This window comes from Nelumbo nucifera, chromosome 6, assembly GCF_055504915.1.
Source record: "Nelumbo nucifera cultivar China Antique chromosome 6, China Antique-T2T, whole genome shotgun sequence".
NCBI lineage: Eukaryota > Viridiplantae > Streptophyta > Magnoliopsida > Proteales > Nelumbonaceae > Nelumbo > Nelumbo nucifera.
This window is the reverse complement of record NC_142654.1, coordinates 51,197,727-51,222,062: the sequence shown is the minus strand read 5'-3', so window position 1 is coordinate 51,222,062 and position 24,336 is coordinate 51,197,727. Positions and strand designations below refer to the sequence as shown.

The window sequence follows — 24,336 nt, the reverse complement described above, 5'->3', positions numbered from 1 at the left end:
GGCCTAGAGCCGAGGTACCCACCTCGGCTCCAGCGGATTCACCACTCCCGTTTAAGAGACTATCAAAACTAAAGGTAGACATACTAAAAAGACACGAAATCGAATAAAAAAACAAAGGAAGACTCACCAAAAGGAAGACCGAAGAAAGAAAAGTGACCTCGGAAAGACTTGAACGTGACCTCAAAGATTGTGGATTTGCGAACTTGTGGCGAGGAAAATGAGTCCCTTGGCCCCTATTTATAGCCACTATACCCGGGGATCAACGGTCAAGATCAACATGATCCAACGACTCCTAGGGAAACCGGATGCACGACCCCTGTGGTTGAAATTGATTTAGCACGTGTTTTGACGTCCACGGAGTTTATAGAATGGTGTGACGTCCGCGCGTAACTCAGACTCGACCTAGGTTATTCTCGAGTTGAGTCGGGCGGTTGAACAGGTCCGACCAACGATTTTCCCGTCAAGCCGCCTAGACCTCGTGCCAAATCCACCTGGACTCGTCATGAACTCCCCGCTCCAGGTTGAGACCCCTGGCTCAGGGAGTGGGGGGCAATTGATGAAGGGTGATTTGGCCGGACTTAGCGAGAAGGGGATACGTGGGCGGGACCTAATTAAGGAATGACAGCTCAGCCTGGCAAGCCTAGTTTGCAACATTTGAGGTCTCTCCAACGGATTGAGGCACTTCGGTATCCAATCCATTTCAAAACTAAAGAATCGAAGTATCAGCTCGCGGCTGACAACCTGAATCGCCACGTAACTGACTCTAGAGGTCTCTCCAACGGATCCCAAGTTACTCGGGATCACGATGAGCTAACAGACTCCCGACTTTTCTGAAATCACAATAAGGACTCATCCCGGCTCCGCCAGAGTCAGAAGTGTAGTGATAAGCCTTATCTACGTACTACTCCTTCAGAAGCGGAACGAATCTATCTTCACACCTCGGAGATCCTGGAGCTCTTTCGTGAGACCCACGACTACTCCAGTATATAAAGACGGGAACCTCAAGGCAAAGGTACACATGATTACTCTACTCTATAGCACTCAAGCTCTCAAATTCTCAAGCACTCAGCTCGCATTTACAACATACTAACTTAAGCATCGGAGCAACCTCGTCGGGTTAGCCACCTCGGGTTCTTTGATAGATTGTTTTGCGAACCGATCTACCTCACCGTCCACCTGGAGTCTGGATCGTCCTCCAGCTAGGAGTAGTCAAATCGCACACCTTCAAAAACTATGGATGATGTGAAGGAACACAAAGGAGTCAGAAGGGGAGGAAGTTCTTGTTGTTGTTGCTCTATTCCTCGTCTCAAGGAGGGAGAGAAAATCGACGAGAAAGAGGAGAAGGGATCGGGAAATCGACGAGAAAGAAGAAGAAGAAGAAGAAGAAGAAGAAGAAGAAGAAGAAGAAGAAGAAGAAGGGAGAGAAAATCAATGAGAAAGAAGGAGAAGGGATCGGGTTCCTTCAATTCGTTGCTATTGGTTAGTTGTTGGGAGCTCAAAGACGATGAACAATGTCTTTTTCGAATTAGAATCCCCCTTTGGAATGAGAATTAGGTTTGCTTATATATTATGGTATAAGGCACTTTTTGTAAATTTGGGGGTCCAAGGGGCAATTTCATATTTTTTTCCAAATCGAGTGAGACTTTGGTTCAACCAGGTCTAAGGGGTCAAACATGGGTTCTAGGTATAGAGAGGGGTTTTACATGTACGGGTTAGTAAGATTGGCTTGAAATCTTTTTAGATAAAAGGGTAAATGAGGGTATTTTGGCTAAAATTTGGCAAGGCGGGGGTTTCGGACATGCTAATTTGATTGGTGGGGTCAGATTGGGCTAATTAGGCCCAAATCGGATAGATTTGGAAAAAGGGTATGATTCGATTGATCCGAAGCCTCAAAATAGAATCTTTGTGTGATGGAGAGACAAACAAGGGTATTTTTTTGGTTGAAATTTCACAGGTAGGGTTTCTGAGAATTCTGGGTTGATTTGTAAGGTTGGATTGGACCAAATAGGCCTGGATCAAACAAATCTAGAAAGGTAGTGGTTCAGTCAATCTAGGGCTTCGAAATAAAATCTTAGTGCGATGGAAGGGTAAAAAGAGGAACTTGGGTTGAAATTTCATGGGTGATTGTTTTAGAAGGTTTTGGGTCTAATGGTGGTGTATGATCTAGTGGTCAATGGATAGATGGGGGTTAATCGGGACCCTCGGGTTAGTATCAGATAGATTTGATGGTGGATTTAAGGGCTTTTGGGCTAAAATTTAGGTTTTGGGGGCTTTTATGTGTTTCAGATAGATTGGAAGGGTCTGATCAGGAATTTGGGATGAATTTGGGTTTCCAACAGTGGACCAAGTAAAAATTAAGTGCTGACACCAATTATGTTCTGAAATTATCAACGTAACTAGCTGGGATTTTTTAGTTTTCGGTCTGATTATATTCACATTCAAATTAAGGAGTAAGATCTCATAATTAAATATTGGATTCCGTAGTGGTAGAGACCACTAGAGTTCTTGGAGCCACTCAATAATTTTATTTATGATTAGCCCCGAATATGAGCCTTACCTTCCATTCTTCTAGAGCAGCGCTTTTTCCAAATCTCCCAGACTATTAAGAGGATTTCAATCTTGCAATAAGCCTGAAGAAATGCTAACATTAAAATATATAGAAAACATTAGGAAACTGGATAAATGAATGAGAAGAGTCTTTCTGATACATGAAAATAGAGATGGACCCATGGATGCAAAGTCAGTTGTAAGGAGTTTTGTACAGATTAGATTTCAGAGAAGCCGTGTAGTTGGAAGACTTTAGAAGATGATTAGAGCTTATGGCAACAAAGATCTTACATACTTGAGGCCACCATAAATATTAGTAAGAATATCCATTTTGTGATTAAGAAGAAACAAAGAACAAACGTGAAACTGATGCCGTTGAAAAATAACATTCACAGCATACACTATTCATATGCGCACAAATAGGCACTGTTTTCTAGACTCTAGTGTCATCATAGTTGACACTTATCTTCTTAAGTATAGGCTAAACCTGTAGTTCAGTTATATGAAACATATTCGTCCATTGCACTCTATGTCTCTATCTGAAAGCATATATTCTGAAGAATAAGTCCTCAAATATTTTTTCACCCACCAAATTCATGTCCTTTTAAAGCCTCCAACTTGCATAATGCTTATCAAATCCCTCAAAAATTATTTATGGGTTTCTAGCAGATAAGGGCAATTTTTTGCCCTGAATATTAATAAAAAGTAATATTTTTATAAAATAATTAAAATAGGGTATTTTTTTAGAAAAATACCAAAAAAGGGCATTAATACTGTTCATTGTTTTCCTCTGCTGCTCTCTCAAGAGGAAGACAATAGAATGATATTTTTGCCCTGAATAAAGGCAGTGGTTTTGTCTTCATCGTCTTCCTTTTCTTTTTTCACCCAAGAAAATATTTTATAGCAATCCCAATTCGTTTGAGAGCAGTGGGCCGTTGATCTTGTATTCGTTTGAGGGCTCTGTAATAATATTGAAATGCTGCAATTTTTCTTGTACTTTCACTGTGATCTTTAATTTATACAAACATATATATGCCGAGATTTCGAGACAAGTGTAGTCTATGAAGAGTAGTGTAGATAGAGATACATCAGATCAGAATTAAAGTATTAAACATGGAGTCTTCTGTAGATTGTCGTGATGACTCAAATCCCGTGGCTAACTCTTTTGCTAAGGATAATGAATCTTGTGCTCTCTGTCCAGACACAAATAATACAACCCAAAACTCTGTGGAGCCTCTACCATTACTCAGCTGCTTGCTTCGGCTGGCCACACCAGCAAGAGATGAAAATCATGACACGGCCGACAATGAAGATGGGAATGGCGTCACTGTAGCGTTACACTTACACATTGGGTTGCCTAATAGTTCGAGTTGCTCCACGTACACGAAACCAAACGATATGGTGGGAGACAGAAATATTGTTGTAGGTGTGGGTACCCAGTATTGGATACCGACTCCCATGCAGATACTCATCGGCTACACCTATTTTTCGCATCACTTTTGCAAGAAAGCCTTCAACCACTGCCCTTAATCAAGGCAAAAATATCATTCCATCGTCTTCCTCTTGAGAGAGCAGTGGAGAAGACAATGAACAGTATTAATGCCCTTTTTATGGTATTTTTTTTTAAAAGTTACCATATTTTAATTATTTTATAAAATATTATTTTTTATTGATATTCAAGGCAAAAAGTTGCCCTAATCTGCTAGAAGGCCAAAATTTATTGCACAATGATGACCTTGGCCTGTGCAATCACCAATCCTTAGAAACTATGCTCAAATTTAGACTGTCATTTCTTCATTGCCCATTGTTCTGCCCCATTGACCATAACTCGGCTTCCATACGAAATTATAACACCACAATCCTGACCATCCAATGTTTGCTGTAGTGTGCTTGATATTATTTCTTTTCTTTTCTTTTTGTTTTTTATAGTCAGTTCAATATCAATTTCTTAACTAAATCGTATTAAAAACTTAGTTACCATACTGAAAACTGACATGAATCGGCATAGAAAAAGTAAACATAGAACCTAACCAATATCTAGTAGTTTATATTAGATGGATGTCAACCTTTTTTCCGTGCCAGGTCTTAATTGATGCAATAGCCATAACAGCTCAGATATGTAGGGGTATTTCCTGACATCACTCCTTCCACCTGTAAGCACGAGCGTACACTTTGGCTACAGTACCTCAATCGAGCACCACGAATCTCGACCCCGCACGCATAGATACTTACAAACTCAAAGCTCAAGGCCCACAGGTGAAGCTGACGCTTCTTAGGTAATGTTTGATTTGAAGGAAAAGGTAGGGCAATCTGTTACAATCCATTTGTCTCACATTTATAGTATGGGATGCTAATCTGAGGTATCCTATATCCATAGTATGAGATGATATTGTGGAGTATATATGTATTTTGAGTTCCCTCTTTTAACTAGCTTTTAGGGGTAAGTTCTCCTAAGACACATAACAAATGGTATTAAAGCCTACACTATGCTTTCTAGTTGCAATCGTGTGGCACAGGTGATGACGTAGTGTTCGACCAAGACTAGGTGGACTAGTGCAAAGATAGCCTACGTGGGTGCCGGGACTATGGAACGTGGTGGAATATTCTGATCTATTTATCTCACGTTGGTAGTATGGGATGCTATTGTAGGGTCTATATGTGCTTGGATTCCCTCCCTCTAACAGTTAGCTTTTAGGAGTGAGTTTTCCTAAGACACATAACACAACATATATAAGTTTGTAAAATTTCTCTACCTTTTCCTACTTTTTACTTCAAACCAGACTCAACTAGAACATTCCTGCCCACTACTCTCTATCCACCCTGAATTGCAGCCACAGATCACCATCTTGTATTGTGAGATGTGCGGTTGCAGTGCAGTGGGTAAGGTGCAGGTAGAGAAGATAGAAAGTCAGAGTTGATGACTCGAAACCACAAATCTACTAACTCCTAGCTTTGCCTGCACACCCAAAAGCACGAGCCTTGAACTCGCTACTTCCTTTCTTCCCCAGACGGGCAAAGAGGAAGACTTGAACTCGCCAACCCTCAGCTTCAACTAATGGCCTCCCTCGAGACCTCACTCTCCCCTTTGATCCCAACCTTGCCAAAGCATGACTTGCAATAGCAAGAGACAACGCGTATACGCTCGAGTAGACTCCCTGTCCTGGGGTTGTGCCATGTGGTCAAGTAAAGCCAACACAAGCGAGTATTTGGTCCCCCACTCCAAATTGGGATTTGGTCCTCAGAGTGTGCCTCACACCGATACCATAGCCACATCCTACCGTGTATGGGAAACATCTCCCCATGAATAATAAAAACGAGTACGGAAAATGCTCCCAATGTACGGTCAAGACATGCTGTGAGGTTGATGTGAAGTGCCTTCTGTGAGAAGCAGATCTGGACTCCCCCACTCCATGCATGTACCCACCGAAACAACCTAAAATGGCGGAAGAATATCACAAAAGGTTACACGTACCTACCTGATCAATTTTTCCCCTACAAACATGGGATCTAATAACTCACTAGAGCAGCAAATCACTGAACAGTTTATCCCCCTCAAGCCTCAAGGAGCATACATATACACCTCCATACACTCCGAGCAGAAAATTCGAACGCTCAACACCCTCTTAGCGTCCAGTCTCCCAACCTTCGGATTCCACAGACCTCTAATCAACTATAGGTTTACACCACCTGTTTTTGCATGTTTAGTTTGATGTGGCCTGTTCCTGAGAGAAGCTAAATAAGAGTCTTTATCTGAATGGTTAAACAGTTAGTTTCATGATCTTCACTTGCCCTCAGCAAAAACAGATGGTGTATGCTTAAAAAGGTGATACTGCATGGAAAGGGTGGCTAGCTCCCAACATCCATTTTTTTATTTGACCAGTGTTCTTTTGACAATAAAAAATTCAGGTTAGGTGTTGTTGCTCCATAGACCATATGAGGATGCCCAGCTACTTTTTTGAAATCAGCTAAAGCTGGACAAGGGAAATTCAAAAACTGATGGAACTGTCTTCCGCATTTTCTTGGGTGGGGACTATAGGAAAAAACATTTATATTTGTCCCTTACCCAAGCAATAGCAATTATGCTTAGGTGATTTTTGTACAAGGATTCGATGCTCTCTGCTGGAAGTTAAGAATTAATTATATCAAATAGTTGAGTTTTTGAGCAATTGAAGGTTGAACTTCCTGTTAAAATTATCAGGTTAAAATACTTGCAAAGGCCAATTTTCTCTCTTGTGAAACTAAGGCTCCATTTGGAAGGAGTACAAATACAAATATGTAGAGCACAAACCTTCTATTTTATATTATTTTGTATGTATTTGTACTGTACATATTTGTATTTGTAGTCCTCCCAAACTGAGCCTAAAAGCCAATTAGGTTCGCCATGTCTTGCTTAAAGATGCTTATTTCAGCATCAGAGGTTTACTCTACAATGGACAAATAAATTCCCCCATTATAATGGATGTAGAAATTACTTTACACATTACAAAGAAACCAAAGATGCATGAAATATTCAAAGAAAATTCGGAATCAATAGTGGAATTGAAAGAGAAACTTCTAAAATCTATTCATCTTGGCAACTTCTATTAAAGGCAATTCAAGGACAATGTCTAGCAGTGGATTTTTCTCTACCGAAGTCACTTGTTTCCTTTTTATACGAGAATAGTTAATTTCAGAATAAGTATAACATTACAATGAGAACAAAATTGACAAAACTGATACCTTGAATTATCCAAGTAAATATGACTAATTTTCCCAAAATAAAAGATTATGAATACCTCGTGTTACTTCAAATTTCTTAAGATATTATTCTGGCTTTTAACTTGTGGCTTCTGGAATATCAGCTGGAGTAACAGTCTCAAGGTTGACCTCAGAATCTTCTGGCTTATTTGGAAGGTCCTTATTTTCCAGCTTTGAAACACGAAACATTGCCAGATGGGTGTCCCCTAAAATCACCAAAGAGAAAGCATTGACACATTTTGCATTATGGAAGCTCTATTTTTTCAGCCAGTTTTATCATAATAATTGCAAATTTAAACGTGTTTTGCATGAGTTCACATCTGTGCCCCACAGAGTGCACCCCTCGAGTGTCCCACAGCACATCCCAACTTGTGTATTGAGAACATCTCCGAATGACAACTATGGAAGATGTTCCCAATGCACGCTGAGATGTGCATGTGGGGCACAGGTGTGAATTCGTTTTGCATCATTGAGAGACAATTCATCCTATGTACAATACAGTCCGGGCATGGCCCAACTATGGATTGATGAAGATATCCTAAATGGTCTTTTTCTTCTCTGTTTTATTTTCATTTAGTTATTGTTTGTGGGGTTGGGAGCATTGTTAGAGCTCTACATTGACCAATATGGCCAATGCACGAGGATCAACACCCCCACCCCCACCCCCCAACCACCACCCTCCTTATTTTATCTGTTTGAAAGGAATTGTAGCAGGTTACCAATCCAAATTTAGTATCATCACCATCATCTAAGCCTTGTACACACCATATAGGGTTGGTCACATGAATCCTGTTTTGCCTTTCTGTTCTGTTTAGTGCCATACCCATTGTTAAATTTTAAGTGCTTAAATAATTTCTTACTACAATTAATTCCTTTTTCGATCTGTCCCTACCTCGTTGTAGAGAGAATGAGCCGAGTGGGCCTTAGTTTCATTTATTTTTTAGTAGCTTTATTTCTGCTGTAATGGGCCTTCTTTATGGGCCTTAATACTTATTCTTTTTATGTTTTTTTTTTCAAGTTAGCTGCCCAACTAGGGGCACTCATGTAACTTTACAATATTTTAATATTCAGTACATATATAATCAAATTGAGGGACAGAGAGGATCAAACAGCTCTCTTCCTCTTCTCTTTTCTCCCATTCTCTTCTCTTCCTTCTAAATCCTTTTCTGAACTTCTCTTTCTTCTTTTTTTTTTGATCGATAACAAAAACTTCATTGAATTCAATTAAGAAAAGATTACATACAATTAGAGGGAAGTAAACTGTCTTAACTCCCCCCAAAACAAAGAATATGTGGAGACTCTGTAACTTGATGTATCTTATTAGTATAGTCCCTGTTGTATATTACATATACATCTTATTCTTCTTCTCTCTTTCAGCCCTATATGAGCATTCTTGTAGTTGTATATATCTTTTAATATATAAAAGACTCTTTGAGGTGGGGGTCAATTCATTCTTGACACCTCTAAGATTATTCTTGTTCTTTTCTTTATTAGGCCAAGAGTGTTGACATGGTATCAAAGCAGGTTGATCTCTGATCTATTTTTTCTCTCTTGAACCTCACTAGAAGCAGTAATCTTGTTGTATTAGGGCTGTTTTGATCAACCCTTTTCTGTTCAGTGTTCTTTGCGCAACCAGCAGGAGAGATTTCATTAGATGTCTCTTGGGAGACAATGATTCGAGGCCAAACTTCAGATCTGGTGTCACCTAAACCTGATCTATTCTCCCTACAAACAGCATCTGATTTGGTGAAGTTTTCGAAGGAGTTCTGATCTTCTTCTTGGGGCGACAACACTGTACAGTTTCCTTTTTTAGACTGCAACAGCTTTGGACTTTAGATCTTGTGTCGCCTAGACTTGATCTATTCTACCTACAAACAACATCTGATTTGGTGAAATTTTCGAAGGAGTTCTGATCTTCTTGGGGTGGCAACACTGTACAGTTTCCTTTTTGGACTTCAGGCCTTCTACATCAACCTACGATTTGAGTTTTTCTCTCCAAATTGAAGGGTTCTCTCAAGCTCTTCTTAACCCTACACTCAGTTTCTGGTTTAGAGATTTTTAAGGACTGTTTCGATCAGCACAAGATACCTCCTTGTTCTTGAAGAAGATGCCTAATGTGTTGGCAAATCACAGTTTTCTCTCAATCGGATGACTCGATCAACCAATAACCCTAGATCTGGTGCGTCCTAGGGTTTTCTTGCTTCCCATTTATTTGATTCAGACTTCAGATTCATATTTTAGACTCGACAGTCTTAAAAACTTGCCTTTTTTGGACTGTCTTCTTGAGTTCTTAATTGCTGAATTTGGTTCTCTTATATCCTTGTGCCTGGACTGCTGTTTTCTTGCTTAAATGGCCTTCAATAGAGATCATATTATTTCTATAAAATTGGGAGGATCTACCTATGGAATTGACACTGCTGCTGTAGCACATGGGAGTAAGAAATCTACTACTGGTGGTGATTCTTTTGTTAAAGGTGATTTTCTAGCATCTATGGTAGAGGAAAACATTCAACAACTGGTAACATCTACTACTTCTTCTGCTCTTTCTGCTATTGGCTTACCTGATGAGTTTTCCGATTATTGTGCTTCTCCTTCTCATATTTGGGTCATCGACTATGGAGCTACCAACCACATGACAGGAGCCTACCCTAACCAACCAAGTAACCTTACTAAAACCCATCACAAACATATTGTTGCTGCCAATGGTGAAAAGTTAAACATCATTGGTAGTAGTGATTTGTCTCTTAAGCTTTCACCCACTCCATCTTTCCCTCTTACCAAGAACCTTCTTGTTCCTAATCTCACTACAAATTTGATTTTTGTTGGCCAATTAGTTGATGAAGGTAACATGCTCATCTTCTCTCAGGATGGATGTTTGATTCAAGACTGAAACACTAGGAAGGTGAAAGGGAAGGGGCATAGGTTGGGCCGTCTATTTGCATTAGAGTTCGAGAAGTCTCAAACAACAACATCATCAACTTATTTCAGTTCCTCCACTTCTAATTCCTTTCTGAGTCATAGAAATAATGTTTGGGACTTATGGCATAAACATTTGGGTCATTTACATGTTGAAAAAATAAAATTTTTGTTTGGTTCAAGCCTTATTAAGAATAGAGTTCCTTCCTTACACACATTTGATACTTCTTGTGTTTCTTGTTGCTTAAGTAAGAGTCATACCTTACCTTTTCCTCACATATCTGAGCATGCTACCTTTCCCTTCAAGCTTATACATAGTGATGCTTGGACTGCATCTGTCACTTCTCGGCTTGGATACAAATATTTTATGTCGTTAATTGATGATTGTACCAGGTACACATGGATATACTTTCTTCGCCACAAGTCTGAGGTGTTCCCAACATTTAAGTTGTTTCATGCTATGGTATGGGTTTGGTTTCAATTACAAGTGTGTATTCTCTGTTTGGATTCAGGGGGAGAAAACACTGATGGAGATTTTTTATCCTATTTGAAGAATCAGGGAATACAAGTGCAAAAAAGTTGTCCAGATATTCCAAAGCAGAATGGTGTGGCCGAGCGCAAGAATGGACATATCCTTAGTGGTGTGAGGACATTATTGCAGGAGTCCCATACTCCACCTTCTTTTTGGGTAGAGGCAGCCAATATAACTATGTTTTTGATCAACTATATTCCTTCCTCTGTTCTTGGTAATATGTCTCCCTTTCAAAAGTTGTTTGGTTGTTCTCCAAATTTATCTACGCTTCATGTTTTTGGATGTGTGTGCTTTGTTCATCTTCCCTCTTGTGAACGCTCTAAATTGTCTGCACAGTCTGTCATGTGTGCCTTTGTAGGTTACAGTGCCTTTGTAGGTTGCAGTCCTGACTACAAAAGATTTCTTTGTTATGATCCCTTTATTCGTCGCATTCGTATGTCACGTAATATTGTTGTCCTTGAGCACATTTCCTTTTTTGCTGGAATTGCTAGACTGTTTGTTTCTATTTTGCTAAACTTTGATTCACAGGATGCTCCATCTCTTGCTGAGAAGGACCTTCTCGTCTTCTCTCACAAGCGGTTACGTGATCCAGCCCCTGCGCTTGCGACTCTCCTTCCTCCTGGTTCAGATCATCATCTTACCATTGCTCCCGTAAGTGATACCTCTACTTCAAACACTCTTCATACTTTTGTTCCTCTTCGTCGTTCTACTCGTATATCTAGACCTCCTGACCGGTATGGCTTTCCTTTAAACCATAGCTCTTTGTCTGCTGTCCTATCCTCCACAAATCATAGTTTTCAAGGCGCCAAGGCGAGGCTGGGCGTCAGGGGGGGCGCCTTGTCGCCTAGGCAATTTTTTTTATATAGAAAACATAGATCCTAGGGTAGTTCCCTAGGTACCATAGTCATATTTCATTAATAATTATTCATAATTATTAGGCGATGACATAAAGCCTCCTCCTGGATACTACAGTGATCCTTCTTTAGTATGTTGCCTCAAAAAATCTCTATATGGTCTAAAACAAGCTCCCCGGGCATGGTTTGAACGCTTTCGCGATGTTGTAGTTGCTGCTAAATATAGCCAGAGTTCTTCTGATCACTTTTGTTAGGCGATGACCTCAGGGTATTACCATTCTCCTACTATATATTGATGACATGTTGTTGACTGGGAATGATGTTGAGGGCATTCGTGAATTGAACCTATTACTTCATAATTCCTTTCACATGAAGGACTTGGGGCCTCTCACCTATTTTCCGGGACTAGAAGTGCATCGTAGTGATCAAGGGTATTTTGTTTGTCAGCATAAGTATGCCTCTGACCTTGTTAAACTTGCTGGTCTCAATGATGAAAAGCATGTTGATACACCTATGGAGCTAAATCTTAAGCTATCTAAATCTGAAGGTCCATTACTTTCCGATGTTGCCTTTTATCGCCAGCTTGTGGGGTCCCTCATTTATCTAACTATGACTCAGCCTGATATTTCTCATGTTGTTCAGGTTGTTAGTCAATTTGTTTCTGCTCCTCGTCAGCCTCATATGACTGATGTTCATCGCATCATTGGATATGTTAGAAGCACAACTTCTCAGGAACTGTTCTTCTCCTCTTCCTCTCCAATTTAGTTGAGAGCATATGCTGATGCGGATAGGAAGGTTGTCCAGACACTCATAGGTCCACTTTTGGGTGGTATGCTTTTACGGATGATTCACTCATCTATTGGAAGTGTAAGAAACAATAAACAGTCTCCAAGTCTTCCACTGAAGCAGAGTATAGGGCCATGTCTTTGGTTTGCAGTGAGATTGTTTGGTTACGATCTTTCTTTATGGATCTTGGCATTCAGCTTCCTACTCCTATTCCTCTCTATGCAGACAATACGAGTGCTATCAACATTGCATCTAACCCTGTCTTCCATGAGAGGACCAAGCACATCGAGGTTGACTACCACTTTATCCGAGATCTTTTCACTATTGGGTCTATACTGCTTCCTCATGTAGCTTCAAATATGCAAATTGATGATATCTTCACCAAAGCTAGGACTAGAGTTCGACATCTCTTCCTTATAGACAAACTGATGCTTATGTCTAGGCATCAGTTTGAGGGGGAGTGTGGAGACTCTGTAACTTGATGTATCTTATTAGTATAGTTCCTGTTGTATATTACATATACATCTTATTCTTCTTCTCTCTTTCAGCCCTATATGGGCATTCTTGTAGTTGTATATATCTTTTAATATATAAAAGACTCTTTGAGGTGGGGGTCAATTCATTCTTGACACCTCTAAGATTATTCTTGTTCTTTTCTCTATTGGGCCAAGAGTGTTGACAGAATCCCTCTTCACCCCTTGCTTAGCTAGACTGTCGACAAAAGAATTTGCAGTTCTTTTAACCCAACTGTACTTCATTTCAATATCCTTTGCCAACCATTTAAATTTTTTCTTCTCATTGTTGTATTTCCACATTGCAGGCTTATCTTCCTTTAACCAGCTTACCACCACCTCTGAACCCCCTTCAATAACCAACCTCCTAATATTCAGGTCTCTTGCTCTTTGAAGCCCTTCCAAGGGTGCTGATATCTCAGCCCTAAGAGATTCACCCTCTCCAATTGGGCCAAAGAATAGGGCTAGAGCATTCCCTTCCTCATTTCTGAAAATCCCCCCAATACCTGATTGCCCTAGATTCCCAATGCTACTGTCATCAAAATTCAACTTTATATGACCAGCAGGAGGGGGATCCAAGGACTTGTGACCCTTTTAACTTGGGCTGAGTTTGCTATTTCTTTCCAACTTCTCAACAAATCATCCACAAAAAAATCTATAAACAGATCCATGAATTTCAGCCAATGTGCTACCCTTAAGTGGATCTCTTTCTTCTTCTTTTCAATCTTCTTTATTTTATTTTTCAGAATTATTGTTGGTGTGATTTACAACTTGGTATTAGAGCAGGTTCCCACCTTCTACAATTTCTTCTTTTAGGCCCATACATAGTGTGTATGGAGAACTATTCGTTTAATTGATTGGCAGCTTATACAGCCTAGTATTGGAGGGTTTTTAGAGAGGAATTTATTCTTGTTTGAGGCCCAAGATAGGATGTTGGAGATTTTCTCGAAGACCTAGATAACTAGAGAAATTGAGTTAGGGGTTCTAGAGACACTTCGAATCTAGCATTTCGGGCTTGAAGGGAAGCTTTTTGACCCTCTTTGAGACTGATCCAGGTTGGAAAGGGTCTTGCAATCTCTGGTAGGAGCATCTGGACTTTCTCTCCTCCTCCCAAGTTGTCGGGTTTGTGAAACCCTAGTTTTGGGTGATTGAGCAGTTTTGGCTTCAAACCAGTGATTCTTAATTAGTAGTGTCCTATTTTGATTTTTGTTCGTTCAATCGATGGAGCAAACTGGAGGTGAAACAAAATACTCCACGGACTTTGGGTTTAGCCATGGGAAGTTTGTGGAGACTTTTAGGGGCAGTAAGTACAGTAAAGTTAGATAGAACCAATTGTTTGGCATAGTCTCAATCTATAAAGATTCATGTCTAGTAGAGAGAAGTGGGGGTATATCATCAGGAGCAAGAAGAAACCTACGAAAGATGACTCTACCTATGAGAGGTGGATGCAAGAAAATTACTAAAGTCCATGCAACTTCATATTAGCCAGCACTACCTGTGGATGGATTTTGCGAAGGAGGTGTGGGATAATGTCATGGAGACCTATTTCCAAAAGTTGTGCCAGGGCCTACAAAATAAAGAGTAATGTGAACAATCTAAGACATGGGGAGAAGCCCTTAGTTGTTTACTTCATCATGCTGAAATCTTTTTGGCAGGAGATTGACCTGATAGAGACTGTTGTGTGGGGGTGTACAAAGGGATGTCGAGACACATAGGAAGTTGGTGGAGAGAAATCAAGTTTTTTAGTTCTTCACTGGATTCAATCCTGAATATGATATTGTGAGACATAATGTTTTAGCAAAAGATGAGATGACCCTATCTTAAGCCTAATAGTTAGTAGTGAGGAGAGTAAAAGATAGGTTCAGTTTGTGAAACCTCAAGTTGATCACCATGCTAATGTTGGGATGAAGCCAAAGGTTAATACTAGAAAGAAGGATGTTGTGTGTGAATAAGCCCAAGCACACCAAGGACACCTGTTGAAGTTACACCCAAAGCTCATGCCTACCTGATTCAAGAATGGAAACAATGGTAAAAAGAATGAGAGTGGGAAAGGTAGGAATGCACATATCATTATCGTTTGGGTCATTTGTCATTTTTTCATTGAATCTATTATTTCCAGCACTATTTAAAGAAATAAGTCTGTCAATTCTACATTATTAGTCTTTATCCTACAAGTAATAAAAGATCTATTGTTCCTTTTAATATTGTACACTAATGTGTGGGGGTCTTACCATTTGCCTTGTATGAGTGGTTATAAATATTTCATTTTGTTTTTTTTTTATCAGCAAAAAGATTTTATTAATAACAGAGAAATATTGAAATACAATAGTTATAGGTTGCAGAAAGCATTAACCCAATCTGCAAACACTACAAAGCATTTACAGTTCTGCCCAGTACAAGGTAGATCTATTTGCCCCCTGTTTTGCTAGAGTGTCTGCCAACCCATTTGCAGTCCTTTTGGCCCAACCAAACTGAGAGTTGACCCTCCTTGCAATTATGTCAATTTCTCTGTATATAAATTTGAGCTTCCAAGGTGCTGATGTAATGTTTTTAGCCCAAGAAATGACCAGCAGTGAGTCTCCTATTTCAAAATCTGTTGTCCCAATCTGCTCAGCCATCTTTAAGCCTTGAAGTAGAGCCAATGATTCAGCCTGTATTGAGTCACCGATACCTATTGATCCTAAGAAGAGTGCCACAACTTCACCTAGATGATTTCTAATAACACTCCCTATACCTGCCCTTCCTGGGTTGCCTATAAATATTTCATTTTGATTATTGATGATTTTTCATGGTGTACTTGGATCTATCTTATGCTCTCTCATGTTGAGGTGCCTACACTTGTGCAGAAGTTCCATGAATATTGTTGGAATAATGTTAAAATAACTTAGTTGCAGATGTTAGGGCCTGTTTGGCTAATTAAAGTGTTTTTTTATTTCGTTTTTTTATTTCTGTTATGTCTGTTATTGTACTCAGGGGCACAAGGGTCTTTTCCCTTGTTATTTCTGTCGCCCTATATATAGTAAAATAAACACTGGCGCCGCCAATACTGTTACATTGCAAACCTTCTCTCTTCTCTCCTCTCTTCTCTTCTCTTCTTCTTCTCTTCTCTTCTCTCCTCTTCCACTATTCTCTGGCCGGCTACACTGTTAAGATGGTATCAGAGCGGGAATGCTGATTAAAAGAGAGCAGATCAATCAACCCTACTGTCAAGAGAAGATCGATCAACCCAAAGAACAAATCGAACAGACTAGCAGAAAAGAAATCTGATTCTGGACTACAGAATAGCTACAACTGGTACAGTTCTCCCTATTTTTTTCTCTTCTTTACTCTCCTTGGTCATGTGCCGAGTGAAAACCCTATGAATCTGGGGCGGCTGAATGCTGTCGAACCTGTGTAACCCTAGTTTTCTTGGACCGTGTGATCCTGTTCATGTGTTAAGACAACTGTAGGTCAATGCTGACCCGTCTTCTCAATGGTTTGAGTTGACTATAAGTAAGAAGGATCTCTCCTACTGATTAGTGGCTGTTAGACATTCTGGAATTCTAGTAGGTGGGGACTGATAAAACTATACAGGCCTGAAATCTGCCGAATATTACCTCAGTTTTTGTCCGGAATTTGGTACTGTTTGTGCTCAATCTGGTTGGTAAACCCGAGTGTGTGGGTGTGAACTGAGTGGAGCATTGTTTTGTGGAGTAAGGAGGGGTCCTAAGTCCGGTGTTTGGGAACGGATATGAGCTTTCCCATGGTTGTCATTCCCTTTGATGGTCTGAATTACCTTGAGTGGTCTAGGGGGATAAAACTCTACATCACTGCTAGGGGGCGAATAGGATACATCAATGGGAGAGTAAAGGAACCAAAGTATGGTGATGTCTTGGCTCTTGGTTTCAATGCTGCCACGAGTAAGGAAGACTTTTATGTGGGCTGAAACTGCTTGTGAGATATGGGAACAAGCGAAGTCCACTTATTCAGAACAGAGACACTATGCCAAGATATATCAACTACAAGCTGAATCTTCTACTTGCAAACAGGGGGAGAGGAGTCTCTCGATGTATTATTCTGATTTGACATCAATATGGAAAGAACTTGATCACTATCAGAATGTGAATTGGAAGTGTGATGAAGATGCAAAGGCCTACAAGTCACTTGTATCACAGCAACGCGTGTTTGCCTTCCTCCTAGGGCTGAATTCGTCATATGAGTCCATCAGGGTACAGATCTTGGGTAGTAAAGACTTGCCATCAGTCCAGGAGGTGTATGCCTTGGTGCAATCAGAAGAAAGCAGAAGAAGTGTGATGAATGGTGTAGAAGGGGAGTCAGTTGCCCTAGCGGTCTGGGGAAATTCAGATACAAATGTCGGAGGTGGCTTTAAAAGGGGTGACACTCAGAAAAAATCAGAAGATAAAAGCAAGCTTTGGTGCACTCACTGCCAGAAGACACGACACACTAAAGATACATGCTGGGATCTCCATGGAAAACCTAAATGGGCACAGGATTTAGGTAAGAAGTCAGCACCGGATCAGGGCAAGAAACCAGGCCAGCAGAATCAAAAAAGGTATAACTCAGCTAATATGGCATCGACAGAGACTAGTCCTTCCGTAACTCAGGAGAGACATCCCGGTTCTGACCCTAAGGAAGATATTATCAACTCCTTCCGTGAACATTTGGAATTGTATGGTAGGACTCTCCGCCAGGTGGATTCTGGGCCTACTCCTTCTACCTCATTTGCGTCTACATCAGGTAATGCCACAGCCTTCCATGTGTCATCTCATACTACTGATTCACCTTGGATTATTGACTCCGGAGCCTCAAATCACATGACCGGTAAGTCAAATTTGTTCCAGACATATAACCTTCTCTCTGGGAGAGATAAGGTAAGACTGGCTGATGGTTCTTTTTCTACCATAGCTGGCCGAGGCACCATATCTCTCCCACTTGGCCTTACTCTTCCTAATGTCCTGCATGTTCCGAAATTACCTATTAATTTGCTGTCCATTAGTAGTATTACTCACTCTTTGAACTGCTTAGTCACCTTTTTTCCGTCTTCGTGTGTGTTTCAGGATTTGACCTCGGGGAAGACGATTGGTAGAGGAAGCATGGTGGATGGTCTCTACGTGCTGGAGAATAATGTTGGTCTAGTGGCGACTGAGTCCACAAGTTCGTCGAGTGAGAGTCAGGCCTATTTATGGCATAGTCGTTTAGGTCATCTTTCTTTTGAGTCGTTAAAAGTTATGTTCCCAAAGTTGTTTGAGTCCTTGTCAGTGAGTCAGTTACAATGTCAAACTTGTCAGTTGAGTAAGCATTGTAGAAGTTCTTTACCTTTAAGAAATAAAAGATCTGAATTTCCATTTCATATTGTTTATTCTGATGTTTGGGGCCCTGTTACTCTACCTACTGCGGCTAGCTATAAGTATTTTGTTACTTTGATTGATGATTATTCTCGATACACTTGAGTTTACCCTATGCGATCTCGAGATGAAGTGCCACAAATTGTGAAAGATTTTCAACGCGTGGTGTTCACTCAGTTCCAAACGGAAATTCATATTTTCCAGTCGGACAATGCAAAGGAATATTTCCATAGTGATCTCACGAAGTTCTTTGCTTCGAGTGGGTCACTTCAACGAAGCTCTTGTGCCAGGACACCCCAACAAAATGGTGTGGCTGAACGAAAAAACCGTCACCTTCTCGAAGTTGCTCGTGGCTTGCTGATTCATATGAATGTGCCAAAACAGTTCTGGATGGATGCAGTATTGTGTGCGACATAAATCATCAATCGCATGCCCTCTCGGCTACTAGAGTATAAGGCCCCACATGAGCTCTTGTTCCCTACAACCCCGCTGTCCACCATTCCGATGCGTGTTTTTGGGTGTCGTTGTTTTGTCCACAACCTATCACCTACTCGTGGTAAACTTGACCCTCGGGCTATTCCTTGTGTTTTTCTTGGTTACCCTTCATCTCAAAAGGGGTATCGTTGCTATGATCCCATTGCCCGCAAATACTATGTTTCCATTGATGTCTCATTCTTTGAGAGTCAACCGTTCTTCTCGGTTTCTCCTCAGGGGGAGAGTAGGGTTGAGGAGAAACAGGCGATGACTCAGATTCAACTACCTCCTTTACCCAATCCTCCTCCGTTCCGGGTTTTTCATCATCGCCATAAGAGCTAGCAGAGTTCAAGAGCCGTGGAGCCGGACACTATGCAACCAACATCATCGGATTCACCCGAGGCAGATCCGTCTCATCAGCCAGGTACACTTGCTCCCATTGCTCCTTTAAATGTTGATTCACCTATCCCCAATGATCTTAATATTCCTATTACTAAGAGAAAGGGTGTTAGATCTTGTACCACTAATCATCCTATCTCTAACTTTGTGTCCTATGAGCATGTTTCACCTTCGTATCGTGCCTTTCTCTCTTCTGTGGATAGTGTCCCCATCCCTAAGACCGTGGCAGAAGCTTTGTCAAAACCTGAATGGACAGATGCAATGCAGGAAGAAATTGATGCCTTACACAAAAATGATACGTGGGAGTTGGTAGATCTTCCTGAGGGAAAGGAACCAGTGGGGTGCAAGTGGGTGTTCATAGTGAAACACAAAGCTGATGGAACTGTTGAAAGGTACAAGGCTAAACTGGTAGCAAGAGGCTTCACACAGGTATATGGAGTGGACTATGTAGAGACTTTTGCTCCAGTAGCGAAGATGAACTCTATCCGGATTCTCCTTTCCTTGGCAGCAAATCTTGACTGGGATCTTCACCAATTGGACATCAAGAATGCCTTCTTGAATGGTGACTTGGAAGAGGAAGTGTACATGACCCAACCCCCAGGGTTCTGTGCCAAAGGCAGTGAACAAAAGGTGTGCAGGTTAAAAAAGTTCCTATATGAGTTGAAACAATCACCTCGGGCTTGGTTTAGTAAGTTCCATTTAGCAGTCCAACAGATGGGATTCAAACAATGCCAGTCAAATCATACCCTGTTTGTAAAAAGAGGTGAAGGTAAAATTGCAGCTCTTATTGTGTATGTGGATGACATAGTGATCACAGGAGATTGGGAGGCTGAAATCCAGAGACTAAAAAAATTCTTAGCCACTAAATTTGAGGTGAAGGATCTAGGCCCCTTACGATACTTTCTTGGAATTGAAGTTGTCCGCTCTCACAAGGGCATCTTTATTTCCCAACGGAAGTATGTACTAGATCTACTAGAAGATACAGGCAAGTTGGGGGTAAAACCATCTGATTCACCTATTGAACCTAATCACCATCTGGGAGACAGTTAGGGAGAGTTTTTGAAAGATGTAAAGATGTTCCAGAGACTCGTGGGGAGACTTCTGTATTTGTCTATGACCAGGCCTGATATTGCCTATGCAGTGGGTGTCCTTAGTCAATTCATGCACAGCCCGAGAACAACTCACTTTGAGGCTGCAGAGAGGATCTTGAGATATCTCAAGAAGTTTCCTAGAGCTGGTTTGTTGTTCCAGAAACACAGTCACTTAAAAGTGGAAGTATATACTGATGCAGATTGGGCAGGAGCAGTCAATGACCGAAAGTCTACCAGTGGTTATTGTGCCTTTGTAGGGGGAAACCTTGTCACATGGAGAAGCAAAAAACAAAGTGTGGTGGCTAGATCCAGTGCTGAAGCAGAGTATAGAGCGATGGCTCATGAGGTTACGGAAATCATGTGGATAAGAAATCTGTTAGGTGAACTGGGTTTCACAGTAAGCAATCCTACGTCACTCTACTGTGACAATAAAGCTGCCATCAATATTGTTGCTAATCCAGTTCTGCATGATAGGACGAAACACATTGAAGTGGACAAGCATTTTATCCAGTTCTGCCATCATCTTGGGCATTGAAGTTGTTAGGTCCAACGAAGGAATCTTCATTTCCCAATTGAAGTATGTGCCAGACCTTCTCACTTAGATTGGGAAGCTTAGTGCTAAACCTGCCTCCACTCTTATTGTTATGAATCATAAGATCCCAGTTGGTGATGGAGAGCTATTGACTAACAAGTAAGTGTTCCAAAGATCGTTAAGCAAGGGGTGAATTCATTTCTCCTTTTCTACTTTCAAGTTTTATTTATTTTTATTATTTCATGGAAGCACCATTAGGACAAATTCGTTGGCAGAATATAAATAACATAATAATTATCCTTAACAAAGACAATTCTACTCCTTGTAAAAACGGTCAAAAGCACGAAGGTCAACAAATTGCTCTTACAATGTAACTACTTTGATTTTCATTTAGGAAAAGCAAAATGTATTATATACTTTTAAAAAAGAAGAAAAAAGTTTTATGGATCAACTCTGTAGAAACATTCATAATAATTTCCTCTCATTTACACCAATGCAGCCATGAGGGACGATATATGTGTTGTACAAGGGTAATTTTATCAATGTAATGATTTCTACTAATCAAGGGCGTATTTGTAATTGTAAATCATCATGCATATACTAATGAGCTTATATTGCAAGAACTATTACATTTATTAGACACAACCTTATTCTTTCTCCACTCTTTTCCTTTTCCAACTTTGTTCCTAATCTTTCATATTTCATTTTCTTTCTACCACAAAACTAATTCATATCGCCACGCTAAATGGTGTGTGTAGAGAACACTGATGTGGGCCCCACTGCAGTGGTCCCCACTGTGTTCGTAGGACAGCAGTGTAGTTATTTGTTTCAGTTATAGTAGTGTCAGTTTGAGTCAGTTTGTTAATTCAGTTGTTATTTATTTCAGATTTTATTTACTTTATTTATTATGTAAGTACTAAGGGCAGATGTGTCCTTTCCATTATGTACTAAACATAACCTATAAATATTAAGAGAGTGGCGGCGGCAGATCAGTTTAGAATCTGTCCCTCCTTTCAACAACTTGTGTTCTCTTGTTTCTCTTCTATTCTCTCTCCTTTCTCTCACTTTTCTTCTGTTTTGCAAACCTAAAACCTATTAGGATTCAAGACTGATTACAGGCTTGATCTTCTACTTGGTATCAGAGCCTATCTAGGGCTTCTCATGTGTGTCTAGTCCAGCCGACCACATGAGGACTAGCTAGGGCTGGAAGCTTTGAAGAAGTTTTCGGTGGCTGAATCTTGGAGATTACCAGAAGAAGTTCGCAGCAGTTGAAGACTTGTCGCGACTTGCAGAGAGTTGGTAATCAAGAAGAGGCAGCGAAGGTTAGGGTTCAGGTAACCCTAGAAGACAGTAAACCGAAGTACATAAGTAAGTTTTTTTTTTACTGAGTTTCAGAGACAGCAATCAGTCAAGATAGGTTGGACCTATCTAGAAAGAGGGGCCGAACTATGTTCAAGTTTGTTTCTAGGGTTTGGCTTGCCGAACTGTGTTCAAGTTTGTTTCTAAGGTTTGGCTTGCCGAACTGTGTTTAAGTTTGTTTCTAGGGTTTGATTGTTGGGCCGAACCCCCCTCTTTAAAGGTGATTAATTTTTAGGGTTTCATATTGCCCTACGACAAGTCCCACTTGTGCGGACTGCTTGGAGAGTGCAGCTGAGCACTTACTTCAGACCTACAGTTGAAACCCTAATTTTGCTCTCGCAGCAGTGGGCCCCACAGTAGTGATTTCAGAAAATAGCACCTCAGATCGATAGGCTGCCTGGTACTGTGCATGCCGATTGATTTCAGATCAGATTTGAGTTGATTTCTTGCATATACTGTGATAGGCGATTGATTTCAGATCAGATTTGGGTTGGTTTCAGATCAGATCAGATTTGTGTTGGTTTCGGATCAGATTCCAGACTTGCTTGTTTGACTCTGTTTTCTGGTATAGTGGCTCTAACAGTTTGTAGCCACTGAATCTTGATCAAAGATGGAGTTTAAGGGTCAGGGAGAAAGTAGTTTTGGAAACCACAGTTATGGTAGTGTATCTGAAACCGGGTTTCAGATTACAACTATGAGATTTGATGGGTCAAATTATTTGGAGTGGGCTCAATCAGCCATGATGGCTATTGGAGGAAGGGGAAAACTGGGTTACCTCTTGAGAGATGTGAAAGAACCTTCCAAGGAGGACCCAACATACACCAAGTGGGTTCAAGAGAACTATTTGGTTATAGCATGGCTGTGTAATTCTATGCAGCCACATATCAGCCGAAATTACTTGTGGGCAAAGACAGCCAAAGAGATATGGGATGTTGTGAAAGAAACATATTCCCAACCCCTTAATGTTGCCAGAGCCTATGAACTGAAGTGTGAGGTGAACAGCCTTAAACAAGGAGAGAAGCCAGTTTCTGTCTACTTCTCTACCTTAAAATCCTTGTGGCATGAGATTGACCATCTAGAGACCCTTGAGTGGAGAGTCCCAAAGATGCACAGACTCACAGAAAGCAAGTCGAGACGAATAGGGTATTTGAGTTTCTGGCTGGTTTGAATTCAGAATATGACATTGTGCGACAACAGATATTGACAAGAGATAGTGTGACCCTTTCTCAAGCATACTCCCTGGTGCATAGTGAAGAGACCAGGAGGAAAGTCATGATGCAGCCTCATCCCTCTTTCCCAGCCTTGACAGCTATTAAACCTAAGCCAGGGGGTGACTCAGAAAGGGACCGGAAGAAGGAAGATAAACCGGATCTGGTATGTGAACATTGCAAGAAACCCAAGCACACAAAAAATACTTGTTGGAAGCTACATCCTCACTTGGTCCCAGCAAAACTAAGAAATAAGAAGGGTAATGCTCATATGGCAGTGAACACTGATTCAACATCTTCATCAGGCACATCCCTAGAGACTTTAGCTGTTGTTCGGGCTGCCCTCATACAGTTGGAAAAGGAAGTTGGGAGTTCAGCTCAGCCATCTCAGTCACCATCAGCTCCTGCCACATCTGCATTTGCACATTCAGGTATTCGAGCCTCAGCTTACCATGCTTCAGCTCCAGGTAATACTAATCACTGTTGGGTAATAGATTCAGGTGCATCTGACCATATGACTAGCTTGCCATCTTTGTTCACTTCTTATCACTTGTCCTCTGGCAGAGATAGAGTATCCATTGCTGATGGCTCTCTTGTTCCCATTTCGGGCAAGGGGGACATCAAGCTATCGGATACTATCTCTTTATCTTCTGCCTTGCATGTTCCTAAGCTTGATACTAACCTGCTTTCAGTTAGTAGTATTACCAAACACATGAACTGTTCAGTAACCTTTTTCCCTGACCGATGTGTTTTTCAAGATTTGGAGACGAGGAAGGTGATTGGTACTGGCCGTGAGACGAACGGGATCTATCTGCTTGGAGAGAGTTCTCGTCGGGAGGAGTCAATGGATAAGAAGTCTTTTGTTTCCCAGTCTGTGAGTTCGGTTATGCTTTGGCATAACCGATTAGGTCATTTGTCTTTTAAGTCTTTGAAGAGTCTGTTTCCTGCTTTATTTGAGTCTGTTGAGTTATCAAAGTTGAGGTGTGAGAGTTGTGAATTTGCCAAACATTGTAGAAACTCTTATTCTTTAAGTAATAAAAGGAG

At 40.8% G+C, this 24,336-nt stretch overlaps 1 protein-coding gene across 2 annotated transcripts in view; it reads right to left on the bottom strand.

The window, feature by feature from the left end:
* Nucleotides 1-7,086: 7,086 nt before the first annotated feature.
* The window catches only part of LOC104587718 (SMAD/FHA domain-containing protein), a 59,296-nt gene continuing 42,046 nt past the window's right edge, over nt 7,087-24,336 (bottom strand). Inside the window, exons 5-6 of one of the 2 annotated variants that reach the window (XR_016077542.1) lie at nt 14,760-14,889; nt 7,353-7,490 (exon numbers count right to left, since the gene is read on the bottom strand). Coding sequence is in view for 1 of the 2 variants with exons in the window: in XM_010245430.3 (XP_010243732.1) it covers nt 7,363-7,490 (128 nt within the window). In the remaining variant the exon portion in view is untranslated. Of the gene's footprint in view, nt 7,491-14,759; nt 14,890-24,336 lie in introns of both variants that reach the window. The other variant, XM_010245430.3, reaches the window with a different exon arrangement.